General features: G+C 38.0%; 1 protein-coding gene across 1 annotated transcript; it reads right to left on the bottom strand.

Annotated features, from left to right (window-relative positions):
• Nucleotides 1–2,912: 2,912 nt before the first annotated feature.
• On the bottom strand, nt 2,913–13,455 carry LOC139935006 (CKLF-like MARVEL transmembrane domain-containing protein 4). Its single transcript, XM_071929447.1, has 4 exons — nt 13,117–13,455; nt 10,394–10,561; nt 6,645–6,740; nt 2,913–4,244 (listed from the first exon to the last, which is right to left on the bottom strand). The coding sequence occupies exons 1-4, from the start codon at nt 13,285–13,287 to the stop codon at nt 4,077–4,079; spliced, it is 603 nt and encodes a 200-aa protein (XP_071785548.1). The 5' UTR covers nt 13,288–13,455; the 3' UTR covers nt 2,913–4,076.
• Between the last annotated feature and the right edge of the window lie 3,512 nt (nt 13,456–16,967).

Below are 16,967 nucleotides of genomic sequence, written 5' to 3'. Positions count from 1 at the left end.
ATCCACTGTTACAGTAAGATCTCACTACTGGGATTCGTGGGGTTGAAAAAAGAATTGACTAGAGTTGGATTCGAACCAACGACCTCCGGATTAACGTGCCGGCGATCTTCCAACTGAGTTATCTAGCCCTATGTTGGCGGGTACCTTTATTTGACATTCATAAATACCCCAGTGAGGTTTCACTACTCATATTGGTTGAGAGCGCGTCACGTGGTGGTGTTTAAACGGCCGATAAAGACACAGCTAGAACTGTTTAAAATCAGCTGGCTTCGCGTGTTGGGCGCGCAAGCTCATGTACTCCAACTTATTCCCTTAATAATCGTTGTTCAGGGTGCCAGTCAGAAGCCATACAACCGTTAGCTGCCGTGTCGCCAGAGATCACACCCAAATTGCTATACAACCTGCGAAGCGGCAGCTAGGGGATCACCTTAAGAAGATGCGACCTTTTGTTTCGGATATCAATGAGAACTGACTGGGTACATTTTTTAATGATTGTTATTCTTCTCATTACAGTGTACATCAAAACACGGTTTGGGTTGTGCTTTTACACGATCTGTCAACCTTATTATGTTTTCGCTCGATAGAAACTTTATACAAGAAACAAAACCGAATTAAATTTGTATTTTGTTATTTGGATTTACAGGCGAGCATTTGACTGGTGCCGTTGTCAGAGCAGGGATGAACCCCATCGTCACCAACAACATCATATGCGGGGAATCAGTGACGGCTGAACAAGCTGCACCACGTGGTGGCATTATTGAGTTTAAATGTGACCCACCAGTGATGGCGCGCTACCCTGGACACAACGTGTGAGCTTGTATTGAATTGATAACAAGTATTTTTTTTTTATCGCGATGAATTTCGTTTTAAGTTTTAATCTTTTGTTTAGGTGTTAATATTATCGTATTCTTTATTGTCAAACACAATTTGTTTTTAATTTTTAATTATAAACGTCAAGTAGTATAGGAGGTATTTAGAGCGCTGTCATTGTTTTTAGTTTGATTGATTAAAAAAGCATTTTCAAGGAAACTGAAAACTAGGTATAGGCATTATAAATAAATAAGCTCTGCACTCACTTTGTCTGTAATGTGAATTTATAACAATTTTATTTTCGTTTGATTAAATAAGTTGTATGTAATATTCAAGCCAACAATAACGATAATTATTATCAATTGACAAAACATAGGCCATATAAAAAGTACTAAAAGATAACTGTTATTACACTAATAATAAGACCTAATGGAAAACAAACCCTTATGCATTATGTTCCTTAACAAAATGATTAACTAAAAGCTGAACGGAACAAAATGTTAATTAAGGTAATATGCCCTATGTAGGTGCCTTTTGACAGAAGAACAATCAAAGGACGATTAATAAAATCTAGATGTACGGTATGCTTGAGAATGTAATCTGTTTAGACACTGCATAGACACTATTGGTAATTGTCAAAGACCAGTACTGGCACTTGGTGTATCTCAACATAATGTGCATTAAAATATCAAACCTTTGAAAAATTTGACTCAATCGGACGTCAAAGTTGAGAGAGAATAATGGCAGAAAAACACCATTGTCGCACGAGCTGTGTGCTTTCATATACCTTGAGATTGAGCCCTCAGCTGAGGTCTCAAATTCAATTCAAAAAGTAAAAACATACGTTTGAAGACTGCATCTTATTATTATGCCTCCATTATAACTTAAAATAAAACGTACAACATAATGAGAAGCCTTCAATTGCTCCCTCTAATTTGAATCTTATTATCTACCCGTCACCACCCTGGGGTATAAATACTAATTAATATCTCAACGTAATTGAGATTTATTCATTGCGCAACGACCTCCAGCTGATTGAAATAGGTACACAATAATTGCTGCTCTGTAGGTGGCTTACGGACAGTGGACACTATGATTGGTAACTACTCATTGTTTTATTCATTACAAACACTTTCTTGGTATAAACAACAATGCAAAGCTTTTAGTGGTATACGCCATTGTTAGAAACGGCTGCTGCTGAAGTAACACAGTTTTCGAGAAAGAAGTAATTTCCCACAAAATGTGATTTAAAAGGCCTCATAATTAGATGTCGAGGTCCCGAAATCAAGCAATTGAAAGCAAACTTCGTATGACAAGGGTGTTTTTTTCTTCCAGTATTATCTGGCAACTTCGACGACCAATTGAGTTCAAATTTTCACAGGTTTAATTTTTGTATGCATATGTTGAGATACACCAACCGGAAAGACTTGTTTTTGACAATTACCAATAGTGTCCAGAGTCTTTAAAGAAAACATACAATTAAAAAAGAAAAAAAAAGCCAATAAAAACAGAAGCCCCACCAAAACAAATTAAGCCAATTGTTATTATAGCTATTATCTTTTTGACAAAAACAACACAAAATTACAAAAGAATCATGGAAGTTAAAGGTATAAAATTGATATTCCGCATAATAAATTGATGGAGAAAAAAAAAGACGCACCAGGAAATAAGGGACTCCTCAATAAATATAGGTTTTCTCGGTCAAATTCGGCAAATGAGCAGTCAATTTAATTTTCATGCGTTCGAATTAAAGCTGTTTTGCTTTTCCAGTTGTTACTGCGTTTCAAATTCAGAATTCGGCCATTCAATTTCGTTTTGGGTCGAGTCAAATTCCTTAAAGGAACACGTTGCCTTGGATCGGACGAGTTGGTCTATAAAAAAGCGTTTTTAACCGTTTGTTATAAAAAGCATATGATTGGAAAGATGTTTTAAAAGTAGAATACAATGATCCACACAAGTTTGCCTTGAAATTGCGTGGTTTTCCTTTTACTGTGCGAACTAACACGGTCGGCCATTTATGGGAGTCAAAAATTTGACTCCCATAAATGGCCGACTGTGTTAGTCGACGAGGTAAAAGTAAAACCGTGCAATTTCGAGGCATGTTTGTGTGGATCATTGTATTCTACTTTTACAGCATCTTTCTACCTACATACATTTTATAACAAACGCTTTTCAAAGACCAACTCGACCGATCCAAGGCAACGTGTTCCTTTAAGCACTCTGTTCAATTTAGCGTAACGTCATTCTTTTTCGTGACACACACGCCTCAAGAAGCGTCTGCGAATTTGAATGCTGCTTTGATGAATTGTTATTATTGAATGAACGCAACATTACATTTGACTAATCCCAAAAATAAATCGAATGACCCTTTGAGTAGCATTCGATTTTGCGCGAAATGGACTAGCTTGGTGGTTAAATTGGCTGCTCTTCTTCCGAAATTGACCGAGAAAACCTATAGCAGCGCTATAATTGCAAAAGATATTTTAGTATAGTACGAACTAAGTAGATCTGGAGGTTGTTTCATGTCAAATACATGAAAGCCTGTTATCATCAGCAGCTCCTAGTTCACAAAATTACAGGACATAAATCCCTCTTCAACTTCATCTTCTTGAACTTAACTATTTCGGGATGGTTATCATGAAAACAATTTGACTGCTCTGTTACGTATCCGCCCGTAGTCACTCAATTACTTGCAGTGTGATTGACATTGATATGAAATTAAATATGAAATTAAATACAAACATAGATTCTTCGCTAGCGGAATGAAAGCCCTGATGGAGCCCGGCGCTAATTGCTATTTGATAACAAAACAACCGGATTAGCCAGTTAATGGTTAAAGAGTCACGTTGCACTCAGCGCTTTGGCCTGTAAAAAGGGGTTGTTAACTGACTACGGTTGGACAAATGTTTTAAAAGAAGACTTTAAAGATCAACTACCTCGACATTGTGTGGTTTACTTTTAGCATTTTGAACTTACACCGTTCGCCTATTCGTAGAACAACACTTTGGAGTGCACAAAATGGCGGACTCTTTAAGTTCACGACGTAAAATGAAAACCACTCTACTTCGAGGGATATTTGTATCGTGTGAATCATAGTCTTCAATAATAATTAAAATACCTTCCCAACCAATTCATAACAAACTCTGTTATAGTCCGAATCACCCAATCCGCAGGCAAGTTGTCCCTTTCATATAACTTATTATTTTTTCTTCTTTATATTTTTTATAAAGACAACGAAGTAAAATATTAAAAACAGTGCTACGGGTTCAGTACTGTGACTCGTAGGCAGGTGGCTCTTGCTGGCCGCTAAAGGGGCCGGTTGCAGCTGTCGAACCACCGGGTGTTTGCTGCATCATCTGACGGCTTAGACGCCAATCCTGCACGGCAGAGACGAGGCTCCCAATGTACGCTACGATAGCAAAGAACCCCAAGGTCTGTGGATGAAAGAGATTGCAATAAAACAATTCAATCATTGAAATTGTACAATCACTGTTATGGATCGTATATTATTGTTGGTTTGTTGCTAATAAACGGAATAAATAATATACAAATCTACGGAGCTTTGGAAGTGCCATCCAAATCGTGGAGATCCTGAGATCAGCGGGGTGATGACATTGAAAATAAAACTCGACATACTGAGATGATTTGTACAAGGGTACGCCATCTGTATGGGTTAGATTGTTGTCTTCCTTATACAATTAAAAGTTGGCTCTTGACATTTTCAGGGTTCTATCAATCTAATCATCCAATCTAATCATCCATCTATCAATCTAATCATCCAATCGGATGAATTCGCTGACTGCTCTTGGTTCTAAAATGTTTCGGTGCAATCACATTTTTATATTGTATAATTATATTTTTAACGTTGGCAGGGGTCTGGTTTTACACATCTTTTGATGACAGTTTTATACTTTTGTTTTAACCTTGACAGCCCCTGTACAACTTGTAACTATTGTGTATGTCTAAAGATTTAAAATAAATAAAAAAATATTTGTCGTTCAAGACGTCGACATACCGAGATAATACATCTCGGGATGTCGACATGATGTCGACATCCTATTATGAAAAAACTTTCGGAAGACGACATCCTCCCGCGGATCATCACGATATGTCGGCATCTTATCTTTAGGGTGCCATCATCCTGTGATAGTTATCTGAGGATATCATATGGCACTTCTAGAGCATCGTACAAATCAAACATTGACTCTGTTAAATATACATTATATATGGCTACGCGTGCTTAAAGGATTGATTTTTTTTAAAGAGATCCGTCAGATGAAGTCGATAAATGGTGCGTGCCGCATTGGATGGCAAGGTGTCATTTTGACCACTTTCTTTTCCTGCAGCTGTAGTCAATACAGGACAGATGTAGCTTGCCACACTGATGCAAGGCTTCTCTACTCTTCATAAAGGCACTGGACACTATTGGTAATTGTGAAAGACCAGTATTATCAATTGGTGTATCCCAGCATATGCATACAATAACAAACCTGTGAACATTTGGGCTAAATTTGTCATCGAATTTGCGAGAGAATAATGAAAGAAAAACACCTTCGTTGCAATACTTTGTGCTTTCAGATGCGCAACAAAAGGCTTCGGCTTAAAGCCATTGGATCCTTTCGGTAAACAGTATTGTCCAAGGCCCACACTTCGTGTATCACAACTTCTATATCAAATAACAAACCTGTGAAAATTTGGGCTTAATCGGTCAACGGAGTTTGGAGAAAGTAACGGGAAAACCCACCCTTGTATCCGCGCGTTTCGCCGTGTCATGACATGTGTTTAAAATAAATCTGTAATTCTCGTTAACGAGAATTGATATTGTTTTACAGTTTTCTCAAAAAGTAAAGCATTTCATGGAATAATATTTCAAGAGAAGTATTTCACCACTACCTTCTGTAAACCCTGTAAGTTATTTGTAAATCTGTGAACTTTTTGTTTTCTGTACCGAAAGGGTGCAATGGCTTTAAGTCTGTTATCATTGATATTAGTGAGAAATTACTTCTTTCTGAAAAAAATACGATATATCAAAATGTTTTATACTATCAACAGCTCTCCATTGCTCGTTACAAAGTAAATTTTATGCTGCAAAATTAGTTTTAATTAATTGCAAATAGTTTCCAGGCCTTTAATCAGTATGTATGCTTTTGATTGATATACTTTTGCTTCATTCTATAGTCAATTTATTAGGGTGTGATTAATTTGCATGGCCATTACCATATAAGGCTTCTACTTAAAGCACATGACCGAAGTTCCGTATAGATACTATAGACTATGAACATGATTTCGCTAAGAATCTAAGGCATGTGTCCAAACTATAGCGGCTACAGCTACGGCTATTGTCAGGTATCTGCGCCATCGTGCCTTGAGGTATATGGCTTCCTTAGCAACGCCCTTATCAACACAGGTAGCCGTATTACGGTTCATCCGGATGGAGCCTTTGTCTGTGTCCGATTAGCGCCTTGGGCTTTTGCTATCGACAGATCGCTGAAAAGCTCAAATCTTCAGCGTTGCAGGTGGGCTCGACCCATTAAATGGTCAGGTTGACCCGCGAAATTGATACAAATTGAATTTATTCGGATTTTGCATCCTTAATTGACCCATTTCTGGGAAATTTTGACACATATTCCGAGTCATACTGACACGGATTGACTCAGGTCCCACAAGACCCCGATTCGATTCAGTTATATGAACCGGAAGTTTTTTGAAGTGTATAGACTTAGTCCTGAAAGAATCGATTTGTACCCGTGTTTCTACATTAAATGCCAAATCTATAAATGCTGAACAGGCTTCATTGAGATTATGCATAGAAGTAGAAGTAGAAGGTGACTTACCGTAGCTGACCCATGAAATGAATTTGCAGCGTTAACTGCGGCAAAGATGAACGCAACGAAGAAAACCACAACTAGAACTGCATAAACACCTGCAAACTGAAATACATAAAGAAGGAATATTGAATGAGTCACCATAATCCACACAGGGGTTTATGCGTGAAAGATACTGGACACTATTGTTATTGTCAAAGAACAGTCTTCCCACTTGGTGTATTATCAACATAATAATAAATGCATAAGATAACAACCTGTGAAAATCTTAACTCCACTGGTCATCGAAGTTGCGAGATAATAATGAAAGAAAGAAAAACATCAAAATCTGTTGTCAAATTTGTGGAAAATTACTTCTTTCTCGAAACCATGTTATTCCAGAGGGAACCGTTTATCACAATGTTGTATGCTATCAACAGCTCTCCGTTACTAGTTACCAAGTAAGTTTGTATACCAACAACTATTTTGAGTTATTACTAACAGTGTACCACTGCCTTTAAAGGTAAATGATTTGAAATAAAAGTACCTCTCCTGCCGACGAGTTTTAAAAGGGTCTGCATACGTTTGGTATAGTGACTCTGAAAAATAGAGAACGCGTTGCCTTGTAGTGCCTTTATTATGTAAATGATTGGTAATGAAAGTACTTCTCTTTCCGACGAGTTTTAAAAGGGTCTGCATCACGTTTGGTATTGCCTTGGATCGGTCGAGTTGGTTTTTGAAAAGTGTTTGTAACCGTTTGTTAAAAATATTGGTAGAGAGATGTTTTAAAAGTAGAATACGATGTCCCACACACATTAACCTCGAAATCGCGTGTTTTTCTTTTACTTTGCGAACTAACACGGTCGACCATTAATTTTATTGGAGTCAACAATTTGACTCCCATAAAAATGGCCGACCGTGGTGTTTGTCGACAATATAAAAGGAAAACCACGCAATTTCGAGTCATACTTGTGTGGATAATTATATTCTACTTTAAAAATATCTTTCTAATCATATCATTTTATAACAAACGGTTACACACGCTTTTCAAAGACCAATTCGACCGATCCAAGGCAACTTGTTTCTTTATGTCATATACAAATCCCTCGGTAAGAAGTACAGATGCTTTGGATAACATGAAGCATTTTGAGAAAACTTTTACTTCGAAGTACTGCGGTTATGGAAGGAGATATAATTGTGTATCGTCACAAAATTGAAATTGAGAAGCGTTCTGACATTATCACTTCTTAGTTGTGTATGCAAACAGATTATTCTTCCTGCTTGAGCACACCGCTCCAGATTTTCGGCATTAGGCCTGCTATAAAAACGGCGCCACCTTTTGAAATGAAATGTGGCCAGGTTAGTTTTCTGGCTACAACTTAAAAAAAATAATAGGGTTGAAACAAGCAGGATGTTCCATTTACTAAACATTTAATAACAAAACGTCTCTTTCCAACGATTCTAAATTTAAATGCTTATTTTTATAAAACTAAAAGTTCGATTAATGTTTTCCCAGCTCATTTCCGAAAAGAAAAGAAAAACACAGCCATTCACTTTTAGTCGTTCATAGTGGTTTTGACTCTCAAGTTGAAACCGCCATTCAAATTCACATTGAGGCATGCGAGTTTTCATCAAACTTAACTTAATATAAGGCTTTCTTTTGAGCCAGAGGCGAAATCAGAATTCAATTTAGAAGAGCAATTAGAGATGCAGCGAAAATCTGCGGCAAATTTGAACGTCGTATGAAAGGATTGTTTAATTAAATTGTAACAATTTAATTAAATTCACACGGCCTTCAAAGTTGCCGCAGCTTTTGCTGAACTCTCTCAGAACCCTTCTAAAGTTGGTCCCCTGATATTATGGAAGCTAGACGATTTTGTTCCTTGGCTCGTTTCAGGACATTGTGTCTCTCCGCTAGGATACTTTCTTTAAGCGGAGGTTAATGAACGTAATACCTCTGCTTAGCTTTAGTGTCCAACATTTTCTTTACCAGGATAATGTTGGGGGGGGGGGGTGGGGGTCTCCCCAGCGTGAATATTGTTTGCATTTTTGTGAAAACATTACACGATTAATGTCATTTTGTTTTGCTTTTTTTTCCCTGTCATATTTCAGGGTAGACTAATATTCTTAAATGGGATCGAATGTGACAGTTCCTATGCATTTACATGATTTATGCATTCTTTTTTACACACGTGCCGGGCCCCGCGTGTCACAACAGACTAAGGACTTAAACTCCACATTATTAAAACTGTTTGATACAAACGTACACATCTGTAGGCTATGATCATTACTGTAAAGTATGCGCTTATTGATACGGCAAAACTCCTTTCGAAACACCAAGAAACCCTTGGGTCTTTAGTTTGTGTTTAATAGCAATCTAGGCTCAGCTAGATTGCCCAAATGGATTTTTATATTAAACTCAAAGTGTGTTTACACAAAATCTGTCTCTTTACACCGCCGCGCGGCCCGGAGGTCTTCCTTGAGTCTGTGTGATATCGCGAAAATTTCTTACAGGGCAGGTGTGTTGATGTATATACTTTCTGGTAAACAAAGTCCAGTTATGGCACCCCCTAAAGAATCTTTACCAATTAGCACATGAGTATTGAGAAGTCCTGACAACATTGCACATGTGCTACTGGTGATTTATAAGTAGTGAAGGAGCTTTAAAGGGTTGGACACTGTCGGTAATAATACCCAAAATAGTTGTTAGTATTATAAGGTTACTTGGTAACGAGCATTTGTGAGCTTTTGATAGTATAAAACATTGTAGGAAACGACTCCCTCTGAAGTAACGTAGTTTTTGAGAAAGAGGTAATTTCTCACTAAAATAATAAAAGACTTCTTGCTGGAAGTCTTTGATTCCTATCTGAAAGCACAAACATTCGTCCAACAATGGTGTTTTCCTATCATCATTTTCTCGCAAGTTCGATGACCGATTGATCCCAAATTTTCACAGGCTTGTTATTTTACGCTTATGATGGGTACACCAAGTGAGAACATTGGTCTTTGACAATTACCAAACGTCTACAGTGCATTTAAAGGGTTGGCCACTATTGGTAATTACCCTAAAATAGTTGTTAGCATAAAAGCTTACTTGGTAACGATCAATGGAGAGCTGTTGATATTATAAAACATTGTGTAACGGCTCCCTCCAACGTAGCATTGTTTTGGAGAAATACTTCAAGCTGTAAAGATGCTATGTCCGATTTTTGGCCCCAAACATTAAAATATAGATTTTTTTGAGTGAATGGTATTTCAAAAAGTATCACCCGCTCTAACGAAAAAAAGTTTAACTTTACTTTTAATGGTCAGGAACCATGCCAAAATTCAAAACGTTTCTTATAAAACACATAAGAATTGGTCACGTGATATATTGTCGGGATCCCGACAAAGACTAAATTTGAGCACTTTATTTCACTGCTACTTATAATTGGCGAACTTTTTCGAGCAATGGCTCAAATGAAAGTTTGTAACTTTCTCGACCCCCATCAAAATACCTTTGAATTTTAAATTTTAAATCAAAATTGTTGAGTCGAATCGGCCACAAATCTTACATAGCATCTTTAAGCCCTTTATTAGCCGCCTGAAAGCAAACAAATTGTGCAACAATGGCATTTTTCTTACATTATTCTCTTGTAACATCGCTGACCAGTATTCAGGCCAACTTTTCTACAGATGTGTTATTTTATGCATATTATATTGGGATGTGACCCTGTTCTTTGACCAAAAGGTGTCCAGTGCATTTAAGTAATGTTATGGGAAAGAGGTTGAAACCTTACCACTATATTCCACGGAAGAGCAACTTTAAGATGTAAATGAGTACATAAAAGGAGGAGGATGATCGAGGAGACTGCACATGCTGCTATGGCAACGAAGAGGAAGAAATTTAAGCTGCCATTTCTGTTCGGAGCGGCGACCATAATGATGAAAGCCATAAACGACAACAGCTGTATACATAAACAGAGAACATAAAACAAAATCAATTTAGCACTTATTTCTTTAATGAAAACGAGCCGGTTTGAAGAAAAATTTAAACCGTGAAGTTTGCTTCACGATTCCAGGGACTGCTTCAATCGAATATATTGAAATAAAAGGAAGATAACATTGGAAGAAAACAAGCTTTACAAACAACAAAAACCCTTTGTCAAATAATGTGTTGGCCTCATGTGAACAATAATGCAGAATCCACAATTTTAATAGAGTTGACACCACACTTAAAACGTCATCACAATAGACGAGAGCTATATATCGACGTTATTAAGTGACAATGTTTCTAGGGGGAGGGAGTCCGGCGACAGTATAGTGAATGCGACTGCTAGTGACAATTGTTTTAGCTTCGATCCTGACGGCTAGCTGTCCGTCATGTGCGCACAGCTCCTGTCGTCCAAGTTCAAGGCTAATCTGGTTGGGATAGACAGGCGAAAATCATTGTAGAACAGATCGTTTGTGACAGTACCAATCGATAAATAATGTGGTGCATTCGCACGCATGCACGTTTGAGTCTATCCTTTTAGCGCGCCTTTTATAAAAAATTAGCCGTGCTTTGCATTCAGTTGGAGTTGTTTAAAGGCAGTGGACACTATTGGTAACATTTCAAATTTATTTATAGGCATAAAATTAACCTGACTTGGTAACGTTTTATGAGGAGAGGTTGGTAGTATAAAACATTGTGAGAAACAGGTCCTTGTGAACTGACATACTTTTCGAGAAAGAAGTAAATTTCCACGATTTTGATTTCGAGACATTAGATTTAGATTTTGAGGTATCGAAAACAATTAGCATTTCAAAGCACATAACTTCGTTTGACAAGGGTGTTTTTTCTTCCTTTATTACCCCGCAACTTCGACGATCAATTGAGCTCATATTTTCACAGGTTCATTATTTTATGCATATGTTGAGATACACCAAGTGAAAAGACTGGTCTTTGACAACTACCAATAGTGTCCAGTTTGTTAAGTCTGATGATATGAACCTGCCAGCTCGATCATTAAATTTTTCAAGTCAGTGTGGGCATTGGACATTCGTATGCATTAACTGTATACGCACGAACGTCCAATGTCCAATAATGTCCAATGTCGAAAAAACAACAACAATATCATGTTCATTGTACTTCACTGTGTGTAAACAACGTATGTTCAATGTCCAATAATGTCCAATGTCGAAAAAGCAACAGTTTATTTTCACTGTACAAACCTAACTGAATGTCAAAATGTCCAATATCAAACTAATTTCACTGGGTTTAATTTTTCGAACTTTTATAACGAGTCCATGCTTATTACTGTATGACTGTATACTTGGATACCCAGAATTGACAAAGAGACATTTGCTTAAACAATATTTACATTACAGGAACAATTTTATTTTCACATTTTTATTCTGGGACTCAAAGAAAGGCAAACTTAATCATGGAACTAATAAAGCCAATGACCCATTGGATACACTGAGGAAAAGGCTTCAGTTTGAGATGTGGTAGGCAAACCCAAGAGAAGAATTTCAGTGAGGGAAAACACACGTAGTATAGGATAACTGAGATGTGAAAATCCAATCCTCTTCGTGCCCCTCGGTGGAGTAGAGCCGGGGTCCTTCAGGAGGAAGGCGAGGAAATAAACCACTACGTACGACATTCCGACCACAATATTGTGCCTGCCTTTTCAGGGAATAATCGTATATTATTATGCAGGAGTTTTAAGTCACAAACAATAAAGTTACACCCTTTTTTCAACTGAATAGTTTTTACCGAGGAGCATAATGAAGAGCTTTTGCAACGATTCGGTTACCATTTTAACAACATAACACATGTCTGTACATCGGTTCTGGTTGACCGTTTGTGATGTTTTAAATATTAAATATTAACTGGTAAATAACTGTGATGTAAGTTTATGGTTGTATGCAAACATTCAAAACAGGGCCCGAGCAATTTATATTGGTTTAACCAATGTGTGGTTTATCATTGATAACTCTTTCAGCAGTGTACAATGATTGAAAGGGTCACTGCAACATTTGCAAAGCCTATTCCTTGTTTTTATGAGCGGGAATTTAACTTTTTAAATGACCGTTTGTTTGTACCAAAACTACAACTGAATTGACATACATCAAAGCGACCAATACAATTTTTCAAGAGAATCTGGTATATTTTGTTGTTTTCTTTCGTCAAACTGACCTGGGATGGGTGCGCTGGTTAATGTTCATGAAATTTATCTAATTTGCGAGTCTTGCTAACACAGAAGGTGGTGGGCATAATATGGACCTGATTACAGGGTTAAATGTCATTCATGATCGGAACTATTGTTCGTAACAACTCCGATGTGGAGGGTGCACTTCGGGGACTCGTTTTCTGTTTGTGTGTTCGGGGTTTTCCCAAAACATTTTTTTTTTGCTCAACTAAATTGGCACAATTATGTGAGAGTATGAGTAAAGCAAGCTAATTCAAATGCTGAACATTCAAGAACATTCGCTAAAAAAGTGAAACTCAATCAAATTACTTTCAACCGTTTGTACTCACAATCTCCAATATTTTGGTGATGCCCTGCACGGAGCGGAGATAGTTTAAATCACATGTGCAGCTGGCACTGCTAGTAGTCGTTCCTCCATACGGCGTAGTTGTAGTTGTTGATGTTGTAGACACTGTATGATGGCTCGAAACCGTAGCTACCTCCACAGTTTTATCCGTCATCTTGTGAAAATATATACTTGTTCCACACTGACTATGAGACAAGACCAAGACCCAGAATCGTATTTTATACACTGCCGATGATGTTACTGTGCAGACGGTGTGGATGTGTTTTTAAAAACAGTTTTCAATTTAACTGATTCACTCTATGGATGATGTACACAGTAGTTTTAATCCATTGCCTCCTTCAATGGTGCGAAGTCCATTGATAATGACATGTGCGTGACAACGCTATCGAACAGATGTAACTATACATGCATAGCTGACAAGAGGAGGATTACATGGCGTACATTGGGGCGGTTTTGTACACTATTCTCCTCAGCACTCTAGTTTTAAGAACATGATGGTGATCGTTACCACTCTTAGTTACCTTCGCAATATTTATAGCGAAAAGAGCTTCTGGGTAAAGTTGAGTCTGCACTACTTGAACAATGTGGCGTGCCGAGTATGTTTTGATTAGCATTTTTTTTTTAAGTTGCACACCAGCCGGGTTGGGCTATTTTGGGCTACAAATAGACTAATGTATGACTTCAACGGTCTTCCAGGAATGGATAGCAACAGTCCTTAAACAAATCATCACATTTAGCCGTCTTCGAGCATTAAAAAAAATAAAAAATAGAAAACAAGGAAGAGTCGCATGATAGTATAGAAACAAACAGTGGATCTAATAATCGTGTAACCTTCCAAGTTAGTTTTTACTTCCAGCCGTGGAAAGACCAATTCGCTGAACCAAATTCAAATATTTTGTTTACAATTATTCATGAGTAAATGTCAAATCAGACAATGTATTCAGATTATGGATACAAATCTTAAAGGCAGTGGACACTATTGGTAATTACTCAAAATAATTATCAGCAAAAAACCTCACTTGGTAATGAGTAATGGGGAGACACTGATAGTATTACACATAAGTAAGAAACGGCTCCCTCTAAAGTGACGTTGTTTTCGAGAAAGAAGTTGTTTTCCACGAATTATGATTTCGAGACCTTAGATTCAGAATTTGAGGTCTCGAAATCAAGCATCGTGTGACAAGGGTGTTTTTTTTTCTTTCATTGTTATCTCGCAACTTCAATTTTGGAGGTTTGTTATTTTATGCATATGGTGAGATACATGTACATCAAGTGAGAAGACTGGTTTTTGACATTTTGCCAAAAGTGTCCATTGTCTTTAAATAATGATGACAAATCGAAGTTCGCATTCAGAGAGTCTGTGTAACGGGAGCGTGTTGTATGGCCACACGGCGTGGAGCAATCGAAACGTATAAGCCTTTGGACATACCAAAAGCAGACAATGTAGGTTCTTATTATAAGGTCAACTGTTGTAATGGTTGAACTAAACCGAAGCAAAGGTACAACTTGTTTTTCTTTCAATTGGTGCAGCCATTATTCTAGTTACATAGGCCATTCAGCATCGAGGTCTTCGATAAGTTTATAATTTTCTCTTTATCGAAAATTATTTTGATGAAAATATAGAGCATTTTCTTCCGTTTATTTCCTGGCTAGTTTTCAAATAAATCACACCATAATTCGTAGTAAAAAAAAACCGAGAAATATAAACGCATTTGGAAAATGATTTGGTGATAAATTGAAGCTCAAAATGCAAATGTAATGTTGTTTATCAAACGCTCCATCGATATTAATTAAACAAATTATGACGAAATGTCATGGTTTTTTCCTTCCACATTTATTGATATTTTACAGCCTGCGTATACATCATTATTATTTAAAATATATGTACTGCACAATTGTTAACATATAAATCCATGCAAAAATACACCTACATCCCTCATCCCATGACATTGATGATTCTCTTATGTGACATCTCAAACCCGATAATCTAATTAATACGCTGCCGCAGTTATCGAGCTAACATGATTAACCTAATAAGAATATACACCTTTTACCCAACAAAACCCCTATGATGTTGGGGGAGGCATCCCCGGGGGATAACTACGTTTCCGATTGTCAAAATTGACGCCAACCAAAGATTCAATTATTATGTAAATCATCTGTTCCTATTGAACTCCATGTCTCGTGCTTTCCTCCTCGGGCCATGATAAGCACCGACGTACTCTAGCTCGAATTCTAGTGCACATTATCATGTTGAAGTGAATATGCGCCTCTGTCCAACGACACCCCCCCCCCCCCCCCCCCCCACTGGAGTTACACCATTAGCATAACAATAATACATTACTTCATGTTAAGCGTCTGGCAAAAAATATATGATTGTTTTAAAGGAACACGTTGCCTTGGATCGGACGAGTTGGTCAAAACAAAAGCGTTTGTAACCGTTTTTTTTATAAAATGCATATGGTTGGAAAGATGTTTTAAAAGTAGAATACAATGATCCACACAAGTTTGCCTCGAAATTGCGTGGTTTTCCTTCTGCTGTGCGAACTAACATGGTCGGCCATTTATGGGAGTCAAAATGTTGACCCCCATAAATGGCCGACGTGTTAGTCGACGAGGTAAAAGGAAAACCACGCAATTTTGAGGCATGTTTGTGTGGATCATTGTATTCTACTTTTACAACATCTTTCTACCCATATGCATTTTATAAAAAACGGTTACAAACGCTTTTCAAAGACCAACTCGACCGATCCAAGGCAACGTGTTCCTTTAACTCATAACAACAATAATAACACATAGTAAACAACCACGTCCATTTAAATTGTGTATGGGCGACGAGACAAACGCGTATAAAGCTAAAATTCTACATTTTGTAAGTGCTTAGAGTGTCTGGGGCCAGTTTCATAGAGTTGCTTAAGCGAAAAATTCGCCTAAGCACGAAAATAGCTCGCTTATTTTACACATGTTACTGGCCAAAATTTTATGCCATATATATGTGACTGGTATTTAGCTGTAATACTTAGCATAACAATTGAGTGGAGTCTTGGCTGGTTATAAATCTGATTTTACTAGACAATTGTTTTTTTTTGCTTAAGCAAAGATTTGTGCTTGAGAAGCTCTATGAAATTGGGCCCTGGTGTGGAAGGAGATTATGTGTCACCAACGCCCCCCCCCCCCCTTTTCCCGGTTACTCTGTCACCGGACCGCCGCGTTCTGTTACTTCCCGTCCTGCTCGCCCTACAGTTCCGAATCGAAAGCTCAATACTTTTCCATACTTGGGAACAGAATCTCAGGCGGACAGAATTCCCGACACCGGCACCAAACAAAAATATTCAACAGAGGGCGTATCAGACACTACGATATCAGAGCCCAACCTCACTACCATGGGCAGCGCGCCGTATCACACTAGCTCTGCGTACGTCTCTATGATCGAGCAAGGCATGCTGGGGAAAAATGGCGCGGCGAGATCGATCACCCCTGGGCACGAGGTTTAGAGCCGTGATACATAGCTCTGTACGATATAGAGCTGCGTTGAGAGAGTTGCGACAATTGGCGGTCAAATGTTTTTTTTTGATACCCTCCCCCGCCCACACACACGCAAGTGTATAAACACTTGCAATCGGGGACCCTCCTTTGTTCAGCTCTTTGTGATAGCAACGGAGACCACAATGATTTCCTTTGTGATAGCAACTGTGGACCTGTTGTCCCTTTTGTTACAGGTCACCGGTTTAAATGTGGATACCTACCCACTCGGGTGGTGAGGTTGCAGACTAGACTGCACGTTGAATTGTGCTTCATTTGGAGCGAAAATGGCGTCCAGCCAGCAACCACGTG

The sequence above is a fragment of the Asterias amurensis genome, chromosome 3 (assembly GCF_032118995.1).
Source record: "Asterias amurensis chromosome 3, ASM3211899v1".
In the NCBI taxonomy this organism is placed as follows: domain Eukaryota; kingdom Metazoa; phylum Echinodermata; class Asteroidea; order Forcipulatida; family Asteriidae; genus Asterias; species Asterias amurensis.
The sequence above is the reverse complement of the archived record's forward strand: the minus strand, read 5'-3'. Positions and strand labels throughout refer to the sequence as shown.